Here is a 12,562-nt window from a genome sequence, read left to right as displayed (position 1 = left end):
TCGCAGGAACCCTTTTGTAGACTAGCTGGTCTACAAAAGGGTTCCTGCAACACTTTAGCTTTCTTGCTAGTGAGCACAGGTGAAATTGAGGTGGTGGACACAGGCCCTTAATATTCTAACCCGGGACTTCCACTAGATCCGTGTCCGGTCCGCCTCCAATTTGCTGTGGTTCAGCTCCGTGCTCTCTCACCTGTCCGAGCAGGACCGCCAGACAGCTGGAGTCATGTGACCGAGGTTTTCCTGCCGTAATCACTGAATCAAGGATTCTCCTCCTCCTCCTCTCCTCATCCATGTTGTCTTTCTGGTCCTCTGAAAACCTCTGACCTGTTGACTCCAGGCCTGGCTCCGCTCATCATGACTTTGGTTTGTTGTTGTAGTTAAGTGAAATACGATCTGGTGATAACACAGAGTGTTTGACTCTGAAAATTAACCGGATGTTTTCATTTTGTTTTGGTGAAACCTGACTTCCTGTCCTGCTCCATCTGCTCTGTTGAGATTGATGCGTCGTGCTCCGGCATCCGGCAGAAATAGAAGTCTTGTTTATCAGAGACGGACTGGATCCAGTGGAAGTTAACACATTGACTAATAGAAACCTATCAGATCAAGTGCGGTGACAAATCAGAGACGGACTGGATCCAGTGGAAGTTAACACATTGACTAATAGAAACCTATCAGATCCGGTGCTGTGACAAATCAGAGACGGACTTGACAGTGATCCGGTGGAATTGGCTGTTAGGGGGTACCAAAATGTCTGGAAGTCCTGCTTTACGTTCAGGTTTAAACTGCTTCTTCAGACAATTCACTACACTATCAGGAAAAGTGTTTTACAGTGGGAATGCTAAGGCGCCTAACTTTAACCTTGTTTGGTAAAAACACCTTTCTTAAATGCTCCCCATGTTTGTGTCGTGTCTGTAACATAAACTGTAAGATGTAGTTGTAGCCACCGTGACATCTCCTATTGGTTCTTGGCCTCCGGTTTTGAATCCTTGGCATTGTAGCAACCACCATCTTGTTTTTCTAACACTTTAAGTGCCAATATTTGGAGGACAGGGTGGCGCTGGAGAGGAGCCAAGGCTTTGCTTAGTACATCCATAATTCATGCTAAATATTTCACTGACAGAGAGCGAGGATGTTTAAGAGTTCATTTAAAACAGAATTATTTAAAGAAAAACATTCAAATATTAAGATTTATTGCTCTGTGTTCACTCTTAAACTCTTACAACATAATGAATAACTCTCAGAATAAAATCTCTTTACATGATTCCAACAGTTAGTGTGATCTTGTTATAATTAGAGTCTTCGTGTTGAATCCATCAGGTGACTGATGCAGGGACATGTTTTGCTCAGTAGAGGCTGTGGACCGGTAGAATCGAGGTGTTTTTGGTCATTTCTAGCAGTTTCTCTTTCAGTGTTTGTTTCTGGACTTCACACCACACGTATCGAGAGTTCTCTACAGGTGGAGGCCGTCCTGTCCCCTTCCACTCCACCTTCTCTCCATCCTCGTTGCGTTGGACGTGATCGGGCACCAGAGCCACCAGCGTGTTGAAACACACCCCGTCTGTTTTCCCGTGCTGCCGGCCGTTGTGCTGCAGGCTGAAGAGACCCAGCGTGTTGACGTCATAGTCGTAGTACGCCGTCGGCATGGCTTCCTGCACCACCATGTTGGCCGCCCAGGTCACTGCGTGGGTCTTTACTGCGGCCGCCGTGGGGAGGTGGAAGACTGGAGCTGCAGGACGGAGAGGAGGGAGGGAGAGGCGGTCAATTTATGAGTCTTCACAGGTAATTAAACACAAAGAGAAGCATAGAGGAGGTTTGTTTCTGTTCTCATCTGTTAAAGGGTTCTTAGAAGAAACAGTCACCGACACCAAGAGTTCAACCGACAAAATGTCCAACAGGAAAATGTCAAATAAAATAACCAGATTTTTCAGGAGAGGATTAAGGCCACTTAAAAAATGTGATTGTCGAGGTTAGGCCAGTAAATTAATTTTCAGAATTCCACAGAATTTAGAGATTAATGTTAGAATTCTTGATTAAAGTCAGAATTCTGAGATTAATGTTAAAATTCTAGATTAAAGTCAGAATTCTGAGATTAAAGTCAGATTTCTAGATTAAAGTCTGAATTCTGAGATTAAAGTCAGAATTCTGAGATTAAAGTCAGAATTCTGAGATTAAAGTCAGAATTTAGAGATTAATGTTAGAATTCTTGATTAAAGTCAGAATTCTGAGATTAATGTTAAAATTCTAGATTAAAGTCAGAATTTTGAGATTAAAGTCAGATTTCTAGATTAAAGTCTGAATTCTGAGATTAAAGTCAGAATTCTGAGATTAAAGTCAGAATTTAGAGATTAATGTTAGAATTCTTGATTAAAGTCAGAATTCTGAGATTAATGTTAAAATTCTAGATTAAAGTCAGAATTTTGAGATTAAAGTCAGATTTCTAGATTAAAGTCTGAATTCTGAGATTAAAGTCAGAATTCTGAGATTAAAGTCAGAATTTAGAGATTAATGTTAGAATTCTTGATTAAAGTCAGAATTCTGAGATTAATGTTAAAATTCTAGATTAAAGTCAGAATTTTGAGATTAAAGTCAGATTTCTAGATTAAAGTCTGAATTCTGAGATTAAAGTCAGAATTCTGAGATTAAAGTCAGAATTTTAAGATAAATGTTAGAATTCTAGATTAAAGTCAGAATTCTGAGATTAAAGTCAGAATTTTGAGATTAAAGTCAGATTTCTAGATTAAAGTCTGAATTCTGAGATTAAAGTCAGAATTTTAAGATTAAAGTCGGAAATCTAGATTAAAGTCAGAATTCTAGATTAAAGTCAGAATTCTAAGATTAAAGTTGGAATTCTAGATTAAAGTCGGAATTCTAGATTAAAGTCGGAATTCTAAGATTAAAGTCAGAATTCTAAGATTAAAGTCGGAATTCTAAGATTAAAGTCAGAATTCTAAGATTAAAGTCAGAATTCTAAGATTAAAGTCTGAATTCTAGATTAAAGTCTGAATTCTAGATTAAAGTCTGAATTCTAGATTAAAGTCGGAATTCTAGATTAAAGTCGGAATTCTGAGATTAAAGTCTGAATTCTAGATTAAAGTCGGAATTCTAAGATTAAAGTCGGAATTCTAGATTAAAGTCAGAATTCTTAGAGATTTTAATTTTTTTTACTAGCCTTACCTTCAAATATATATTTTTTCACTGACCCTGATCCTCTTCCATAATATTTGTCTATATGTAGGACTAGTCTTTCCTCTTGACATAGTCCTGTACTGGAGGGTTTTCACTCTTATTAGCTGAAATAAGTTCACTGAACATATTTCATTGAGTGCACTGATATTTTTACTTCAACAGATTCCCTGATGGACACAGCAGTTAAAACAGTGGGACCTGAATGATTCCAGGCTGTTTCAAGTTTGTTTAACAAAAGTAGCAGGACATCGATTTTCTGCTGATTTTAAAAGAAGAAGAGGAAATAGCCAAAGTATGTATTATGAGCGAGTAAATCCATAGCATGCGAGCACAGCATTGATTGGTATTACAGTCTCCCACAAGTTCATCAGGATGAAGTCTGGAGACATTTACAGCACTCTGAGTGACAGGAGGGACGGGGAGGACTTACAGATGGAAATAAAGGTTGAAAGAACAATGAAAGCAAACACCTTTTCTCTAACTCATGTGATGTTGTATGGTATCATTTATGCATAACTCTAAGAGCCTGAGGAGTTTCAGTTCACATCTGGTGAGCTGTCAGTCACCTTTGATGACCAGGACCCAGATCTTCTCGTCATTGTGATTAAAGACCAGGAGGAGTCTCTGCAACACATGACGGCAACTCATGTCTATGGGTAGAGTGACGGGGTGCCAGGGTTCCTGACGGTACCTGAAAGCAGCAGCACAGCGAGGAGAGCCAGTTATAACATGTATCTCCACACTCTCTCTATAAACAGGAAGCTTGGACTATGTTGCTTTAAGCAAGGTGTGGTTTTATAAAAATGTGTTTGTAAAGTCTAGGAGAGTTTGACGTCGTACTTGAGTCCGCATTCGATGAGTCGGAGGATGTCTCGTCCTCTCAGAGACAGAGCAGACTGTCTGTCCCACCAGGACGCCTGAAGAGACTCCTGATCTGCTGCTGTCAGGGTCTTTAAAGTCCCACCTGAGTCACAGTGTGGGGAAATAAAGCTTTAACTAAAACATGGATGTTCTTGTAGGACAGGAAGAACAAAAAACGTGTGATTTCTGTTTGACGTCTGACCTGTGACCTTGGCCAGGAAGATGAAGCGGATCCACTGCGGTCCCTGCTCCTGGATCAACAGCAGGGTGATTGCCTCACACTCAAGGCCGGCCTCCTCCTTCACCTGCAGGAAAACAGAGCTCTAACTCCAGACAGGTCTGTGTGTGTGTGTGTGTGTGTGTGTGTGTGTGTGTGTGTGTGTGTGTGTGTGTGTGTGTGTGTGTGTGTGTATTTGCATGTCTCACCTCCCTCTTCAGCGCCTCCACCAGGCTCTCCCCCACCTCCATCCTCCCTGCAGGGAGATACCACTGCTTATAACAGTCCTGCTTCGCCTCCTGCACCATCAGCACCTCCTCCTGCAACAAGACACATGCATCAGACACAGCTAAATGCTAAATCGGTCTCTCAGCATTACTCAGAAGCTGAACTCCATTACCCAGCATGCAACTGCACCTCTATCAGACTTCACACAGCTCCCTCTGGAGACATTAAAGGCTTACTACAACTTCTATATCATGCAGTTAAACTTCTAAACACCTGGAAGCAAGCGGGGAAACAGTGAATAATAAAAAGGAAGTTACTTGGACATAAATGTGACACAGAATTTAATGATGCAATACCATCAGGTGTATAAAATTCACTATCTGATGTCCTCTTTCTAGATGGATGTATTTTGCACATGATCCCTGACGTGAATAAATTAAAAAGACCAAGCTGAACTAAACCCTCCGTCCCTCTCTCAGACACAGGTGAGTCAGCACCTTATCGTTGAAGATGACGGCAGCGACGATGTAGGTGACGTTCTTCCTCAGAGTTGCAGGTTTGCTCGCCTCCATGCCCGTGTCGCACAACGTGACATCCGACCCCTGACCGCTCAGCATCCTCTCCACCTGCTCCTCCACCTGTCGACGCTCCTCCTCCGTCACCTCCATGTCTGCAGGGAGAGAAACACACAAAGAGTACACTTCTATTACTGAAAACTACATGTCCAACAGATTACAACAAACGTGAAATCAACTGAATTCAGTTCCAGTTGTTTTTGTCCTATTTCTGTCTCAGACCTTGACAAATAAGCAGATTTTATTACTTGTAGTGTCCACAGTGACCTTTTGTGTGGATGCAGTTCAAAAATAAAGAATGGACGTTTTTTTGTCAACTGCTCAAAGAAGATAAACTAAAAATAAAACTGTGTTAATGTATGACTTTAGTAAAAGCCCAAAAGAGGAACACAAGACAACCAAGACTATCGGTAAGGTCTGCAAGGTCTGAAGACTGTATGACTCAGTCAGCCACTCCACTGGGCTGAAGCACTTTGCTCTTAAGCCCTCCGACCTGCAGGGATCACAGTCACTAGTTAACACACCCAGCACACACACACACGTATAGAAATTACCAAAATATATTTTAACAAATAAGTATGAATACAAACTAAGGAATTGGCTCTTACATTACTCAATAGTTCTTATAACCGCTTAATTACACACTAATAAATGTAATTTCACTACAAATAGCTGTATTCCCTCTAAATGCATTTATTCATGTTCTCCAAGTTGACTACTGTGCTATGAAATTACAGTGTGCAATAATAACAATGCACAACAAAATGTGCAATAAAAGCTGTGCGAATTGTCAATGTGCAAGAACAGATGTGAAAAAAAAACATGTGCAATAACTCTCAGGGAAGAGCCAACATATATTTGTAATTTTTTTTGTACTGTGTCTCGTGGTGTATAATAATAATAATAATAATAATAATAATAACTTTATTTATGTAGCACCTTTAAAAACAAATGTTTACAAAGTGCTTTGACAAACAAAGCGTAGTTCAATAGCAGAGTAAACAAATTGACAGACAGGGAGGAGAAAATGTGATCAATGCAAAACAGAATGCAACGCAGGAGGTTAAAGGGAATACACGTCAATTAAACAGTATGGAGTGGTGTGACAATAGACCAGTAAATCACTGTTGAGAGGTTTTTCAGGGTAAACAGATAAAGATAAATACATAAATAAAAACAAATTAAAATGGGGAAGTAAATAAAAGAATTAAAAGGGCAATAAAAGAGGTTTTCAGAGTAAAAGGACGACATCACATCGGGAAAATTAGAAAAAGTGCAAAGGATGAATGAGGAACATTAAAATAATAAAATAAAAATAATAATAATAAGTTAAAACAATCAAATAAAATAATCTAATACAATTTAAGACAGTGAATTAGTTGGATAAAAACTAAAATTAATAATGAAATAAAAGTAAAAGCGGTTAGAAAGATAAAGTCACATAAAAGCTAGTCTGTAAAAATGGGTTTTAAGAAGAGATTTAAAAGATGTATTTTCATTCCCTGTAATTAAAACAGATTTTTTTGTTGTATTTTTTTCTTTTAATTTACAAATAAAATTTAATTAAAGCTGCTGTGAGGAACTTTTAGCTTGTATCGATTCTGGCGCCCCCCTGTGGACTAAGTGATACCTCTTATCTCTTGTCCTGTACATGCAAAATAAGTGTCTTCAGACAATAACCTCATCCTGTTGTCTTTTAACATTCAGACTTATCTTACAATGTCATTATTTGCAATGAAAACAGCCAAAAAAGGGTGTTTCTAAAGTGAGATTTCAATCATCTGGTCTGACACCTACCCCCTCAGAGCAGTTTTAGACATTAAAATGACAACAGAGAAGGTATCAGTGTTGTTGTGGATGGTCTTGTTTGCTTTTGAGGGTCATAAAGAGGCATCAGTGTTACTTTCAGTCTGTTTCTCAGCCAGTTAAAAACTCCTCATAGTGCCTTTAAGCTGCTTGATTCTTTATTTCCTGTGCTACAGTAAGTCACCTCATTCTATTATTTTTCTACAGTAATAATAAACCTTGTGAAATAATAAAATGTTAATTTTTATCATTATTCCTGAGACTCCCTTGGTGTCTGAGCTGACATGCTTTAGTTAATAAGATGAAGTCGTCACAGGAGGACTCTGACAGAAGCTAACCTTAGCTAAAGTCTTCAGAACCTCTCATTTCTTTATTTTATTCTCCTTTCTTCTCAAACTTCAAAGGTTAAATATTTTAACAAACAATCGGCAAAATTAAAATAATTAAAATCCCTCACCTTTCTGTGATAAAGAGCCTTGTTATGTTTCCATCAGTCAGCTCTGAGGCTCTGACTGCTGCTGCTTTGTTTTGACATTTGACACCGACAACCTCAACCGGAAGCGTGCTTTCTCTTCCGGTTCGAGGTTTTCAAAATAAGGCTTTATGGATATGTGATGGATAGACAGTATGTAACTCAGAGGGGCAAGTGCTTGGCAGGTAAGAATCATAAACTTTTCTTTTTTTTATTGAGCATGGTAAGCAATACAATAACAAACACTATATTCACAATAAATTCCATGTCTTAACATGTTTAAAATACATTATAACAGCCTTACCTTATCAATCATAGAATTCTAAGAAGTTTTGCGCATCAAATATCCTCTCATTTGGGACCACAGAGTAGTGGAATATGTACAATTATAAAAGAGATGTTGAAGAGATTCTGGTTCGTCATTACAAAAAGTACAGTTCTGCTCAATATCTGAGAATTTGGATAGAAGTAAATTAGATGGATAAATGGTGTGCAAAACTTTGACATGTATTTCTTTAATCTTATTGGATATACAGAACTTAAAAGGTAATAACCAAGCCTGAATCATAGGTAAGAATGTGCTGTTTTAGGATAAGTTACCACGTATTTGACAATTTTAATATATAAATAAATATTTAAAATACAGTTCAAAGAGTTTCAATCAAAAACATGTTATTTCACATTATTTTGAATCCAGCCAAGATAAAATGAAAATTAAGAGAAACACATACATTTGGTACAAACTGAATTAAAACGAATCATTCTCAAGAGAAAAAAAAAATCTAAACTAAAGAGCCCACATTTAATACTTACAAAAAATTAAAGGCCAAATGTTAAAACAAAATGAAAATGAGAACAAATTCTGAACTCTACTGTTAACTGCATAACCTTACAACATTCAAAAATACAAGTGGAAATTACAACAATAACAACAATTTAATAATTTAATAGTCACATTACACACAAATAAAAACGTTTCATGGACTGAAATAGTGACTGCTTTTATTTATAATGCCGGAAGTGTATTTCGAAATACCATTAAACAAAATCAGGTAATTTATTAAATATGTTGTATTCTTCTGTGTTGGCATACATGAGAAGAAACCTTTAATATTTGACCGTTTTAAGCTTAAAACAATAACTTATTGTTTTATGTTGGGTTGTTACTGATCATGCGTACTGTGGTTATCAATATTTCGAAGATAGAGAATGTATTGGTAGCATGTTCAACCATGTTCATTCACTCTCATCTTCCTTGAAGAGCCTATGGTGTTTTATTTTGAAATTCAATACCGGAAGTGTGTGTTTTGTAGTCCGTTGTTTGTACCCGGTGTTGTAACATGAAGTAAGGTCAGACAGACAGAGGCTGTTTAAAGGAGCTAACACCGCTTTAAGGATGAAGAAAGCATGTAACGCAGTTTTAAATTACTCTTTAATCCCTGAGTTATGATTGGCTGACAGAAACAAACGGCGGGAAGAGTTTGAATCAGAAACAGGTAAGCTAAGGTTTCATAAACCAGTTCACTAATGAAGCTAACATTACTATCCTTGTGTTTGGTTTACAGGTTTCTAAATGTTAACAGGTGCCTCACTGTGCATGTGTTTTACTACATATACAGCTGTTTTGTGAGTCACATACACTTTAACTGTATTATCACCACAGCATCTGCCACTACTCAACACATACCCTGTGAGAGAGGAGAGGAGTGTCAAGGTGGACAATCATTACCACCTACTAAATACAAATCATTAAGGTTATGCATCAGTTAGTGTGACACAACAGCAGCAGTGCAGTCATCTAATTACTTACAATGCAAACTAAAGACTGTCACTTTATTTGTATCTTACTTTAGTTATTTTATAAACACGTTACACATTTAGTCGTCGTTTCATTGAAAAGCTTCGTCTTTCTTCTTGTTGCAGTTAACAAAAATATTTTCATTCACAACAGTAACTTTAAATGCCAACAGGCAACCTCAGGTATAAAAGAATCAAGCCAATGAGAAAGTGCAAAAAAAACTGCAGTTCCCAAAGTGTCCACTTGAGGTTAGTCCCAAAAGTCCCGGAAGTCACATACACACCCATTCTAAAAAGACAATCTTTGCAGCAGAAATAAACATGTTTACAGCCTGGTTCAAAAAAGATTTTGCTTTTAATAGCTCATTTGAACATGTCTCAGCTTCAGCTGCTCCAAAACTCAGCAGCTAGAATGCTGACAAAGACCAGAAAGAGAGCCCACATTACACCCATTTTAAAGTCTCTGCATTGGCTCCCAGTATCTCTTAGATTTTAAAGGTGACATATCAGGCTTTTTTCATCAATATATATTGGTCTAAGAGGTCCCCAAAACATGTCTTTAAAGTTTATGCTCAAAAAAACACTTTAAAATCAGATTTTGGTCTGCCTGAAAAACCCTCTTCTTCAGTCCTCCTCAGAACAGTCTGTTTTCTCTCTGACCACGCCCCCTCAGGAAGTGGATGTGCCTCGGCTCTCCAGCACGTTGATCTAATGTTTACATGTTGGCTGAATATACACGGCCGCTCAGAGATCACGTTACTTCAACCCTCTGAATCTGATCCAGAATCTGATCCTGACGGAGAGGCGCCTGCAGCAGGACCTTTCTGAACCATTGGTCACAGATTTAGTGTTTCTTGTTGTTTTATTTGTCAGTATGTCGACCTGTGTCTTGGTACACAGCTACAGCTACAGCTATGAACATGTAGCTATGTGGCTATGCTAATTAGCTCTAGCACTTATCCATGACAAATAAAAATAATCCACTAGATCTTCAAATCTGCAGACATGTGGAGTAAAACCGACCTCTGCCAGAAAGGCAGCAGGACCTTTCTGAACCACTGGTCACAGATTTAGTGTTTCTTGTTGTTTTATTTGTCAGTATGTCGACGTGTGTCTTGGTACACAGCTATGAACATGTAGCTATGTAGCTATGCTAACTAGCGCTAGCACTTATCCATGACAAATAAAAATCATCCACTAGATTTTCAAATCTGCAGACGTGGGGAGTAAAACCGACCTTTGTGTTTATTTAGACAGCCTACAACTAGCATGCCTCCCTCCTAAGCTCCTTGTTAGCACACATTTGTGCAGGTAATGAAAAACGGAGGAGGGGATTCAGTATTATTTTATACAGTCTATGGGCTGAACAAGCTCCGAGCTCTGACTCCGTGACAGACCGGATATTGTTGTGACGTAACAAAAACACGGAAGTCTGAAACGGCTGGTTTCACACACATTTACAGAAAGGTGGAGAAATCAGAACAGGGGCAGAATGGATTCTTTTCATTCTCGGGGGGTTTGTAGACAGGGACACGTATTTCAGGTAGAGAACCATTAAAAAGTCCATTTTGCATGATATGTCACCTTTAAAATTATTTTATTGGTTTTTAAATCTCTTAATGGCCTTGCTCCTTCTTATTTATCAGATTCGCTTTTATCATTTTATAACTTATTAGTTTTGACAATACTTAGGTTATGAGTTTTGGGATTTAGGTTGAGTCATTATTTCCAATATGGCGACCTCCATCAGTAGGCCTCAGAAACCAGTGGGTGACATCACTGATACTACGTCCATGTTTTAAACAGTCTATACTAAATACATATGTAAAGCATATATTTGCATCATCTGAACTCGGTGTGTCCTCTTCTCCTGCAGGTCCTCCGTCCATCCACAACAACTCAGTGCTTGAAAACCAGGAAATCGGAGCTCCTCCTGCACACCCTGCGTTGGACAGGCATGAGTCGTTTTGCCTGAAAGTGAGATCAGACAAACCCAGAGAGGAACAGCGGTCTGTGAGCTGACCCTGTTTTGCCAAAACCTTATATTTACAGAGGGATGTTCAAGCTTTCCCTGTTTGACTTACTAAAATCAGACTCCTACCACAGCAGCATCTAGTGGACACTAGAGGAACTGCAGCTGAAGATACTCTCCTTCCGACCTGGCGTTTGTTGTGTCTGTTTAAGAAGAGTCAGTGAGGCAGAGTTTGTGCGATGGTTCGGCACAGTAAGCTGCAGATCCAGATCCTGTCTCTGTATCGTCAGTTCCTGCGGGCGGGTCAGGACAAACCGGGCTTCATCCCTCGAATCCGAGACGAGTTCAGACAGAACGCTCAGATCAAGAAGACGGACGTGATGCACATCGAGTACCTGTTCCGACGAGCACAGAGGCAGCTGGACCAGCTGAAGGACGTCAACACCAAACAGCTCGGGTCCTTCTCCAAACCTGAAGAGAAGAGCTGACCTCTGACCTCTATGACATCATGGGACCCTGAACTACTCCGACATATACCTCACAAAGACTCGGTCACTGGTGCTGAGATGCTGCGCTCATGTTTAGTGGGGACGGCAGTACTCAGTGTGGAAGGAGCTGATGTGATCATAAAGTAACATGTTAAATCAGCTGAAGTACAGCAAAGTGAAAATGTTCATTGTGACTGTTTAGACTTTCAAAATAAATTAACTTCAATAAACTCAGTGATGTGGAGAGTATTTATTACACTGCACGATCACAACATCATGCATTCAGGTTTAAGCATCACCAGGTCTGCAGGTATTAAACAGACGTAAACCAAACTGTGTCGTAAACTTTGAAACATCATGTTGTACGTTTGACAGTTATAGGTTTCTTTGAAAGGTGTTTATCTTTATTATTTATTTAAGGTTTTACAAATACAACATGGTCAGTTAAGAGACATACTACAACTTGCTTATTGCTCATCTTTATGTTTTATGTATGTATTCTTGTACAGACTGTGACAACACATTTCTTAAGAAAGGACAAATAAAGATCTATCTATCTATCTATCTATCTATCTATCTATCTATCTATCTATCTATCTATCTATCTATCTATCTATCTATCTATCTATCTATCTATCTATCTATCTACAATATAATTCAAATATTTAAACACAATGAAAAACAATAGAATGGTAAAAATAGTCTTAAATAGTTAGTAAGCAACAGTAAATCATTTTACAGGAAATAATATAAATAGCAATGTGGACTAAACATGGAAGATCAATATAGTTACATATGAAGAGGACAAAAAATGCAAAAAAATACTGGTTTCTTTGGATCAATGGGGAAATAGCTTTCAGGATTATCAATACAAATAAGTGATGAGAATATAAAAAATAGTAATATTTATAAATAAATGTTTGTACTTTTCTTCAAGCTTCATCTTAATTGTTGTTTTTT

At 38.3% G+C, this 12,562-nt stretch overlaps 2 protein-coding genes across 2 annotated transcripts; one reads left to right on the top strand and one right to left on the bottom strand.

Moving 5' to 3' along the window:
* Positions 1–1,159: 1,159 nt before the first annotated feature.
* Positions 1,160–7,440, bottom strand: nudt18 (nudix (nucleoside diphosphate linked moiety X)-type motif 18). Its single transcript, XM_034692039.1, has 7 exons — positions 7,331–7,440; positions 4,990–5,162; positions 4,474–4,584; positions 4,250–4,352; positions 4,027–4,150; positions 3,753–3,877; positions 1,160–1,726 (listed from the first exon to the last, which is right to left on the bottom strand). Exons 2-7 carry the CDS (start codon positions 5,158–5,160, stop codon positions 1,344–1,346), a joined length of 1,017 nt encoding a protein of 338 aa, XP_034547930.1. The 5' UTR covers positions 5,161–5,162; positions 7,331–7,440; the 3' UTR covers positions 1,160–1,343.
* Positions 7,441–8,641: 1,201 nt separating this feature from the next.
* Positions 8,642–11,836, top strand: sdhaf1 (succinate dehydrogenase complex assembly factor 1). Its single transcript, XM_034691866.1, has 2 exons — positions 8,642–8,841; positions 11,019–11,836. Exon 2 carries the CDS (start codon positions 11,354–11,356, stop codon positions 11,600–11,602), a length of 249 nt encoding a protein of 82 aa, XP_034547757.1. The 5' UTR covers positions 8,642–8,841; positions 11,019–11,353; the 3' UTR covers positions 11,603–11,836.
* The last annotated feature ends 726 nt before the right edge of the window (positions 11,837–12,562 follow it).

Source organism: Notolabrus celidotus, chromosome 9 (genome assembly GCF_009762535.1).
Source record: "Notolabrus celidotus isolate fNotCel1 chromosome 9, fNotCel1.pri, whole genome shotgun sequence".
Taxonomy (NCBI): Eukaryota; Metazoa; Chordata; class Actinopteri; order Labriformes; family Labridae; genus Notolabrus; species Notolabrus celidotus.
The sequence above is the reverse complement of the archived record's forward strand: the minus strand, read 5'-3'. Positions and strand labels throughout refer to the sequence as shown.

Excerpts from the sequence above, each read along its gene's own strand:
- sdhaf1 (XM_034691866.1), top strand. The coding sequence starts at position 11,354 with ATGGTTCGGCACAGTAAGCTGCAGATCCAGATCCTGTCTCTGTATCGT.
- nudt18 (XM_034692039.1), bottom strand. The coding sequence starts at position 5,160 with ATGGAGGTGACGGAGGAGGAGCGTCGACAGGTGGAGGAGCAGGTGGAG. Across the intron at positions 4,585-4,989 it reads CCGTCATCTTCAACGATAAG|GAGGAGGTGCTGATGGTGCA; the intron begins GTGCTGACTCAC and ends GTCTTGTTGCAG. Across the intron at positions 4,353-4,473 it reads TGGAGGCGCTGAAGAGGGAG|GTGAAGGAGGAGGCCGGCCT; the intron begins GTGAGACATGCA and ends GTTTTCCTGCAG.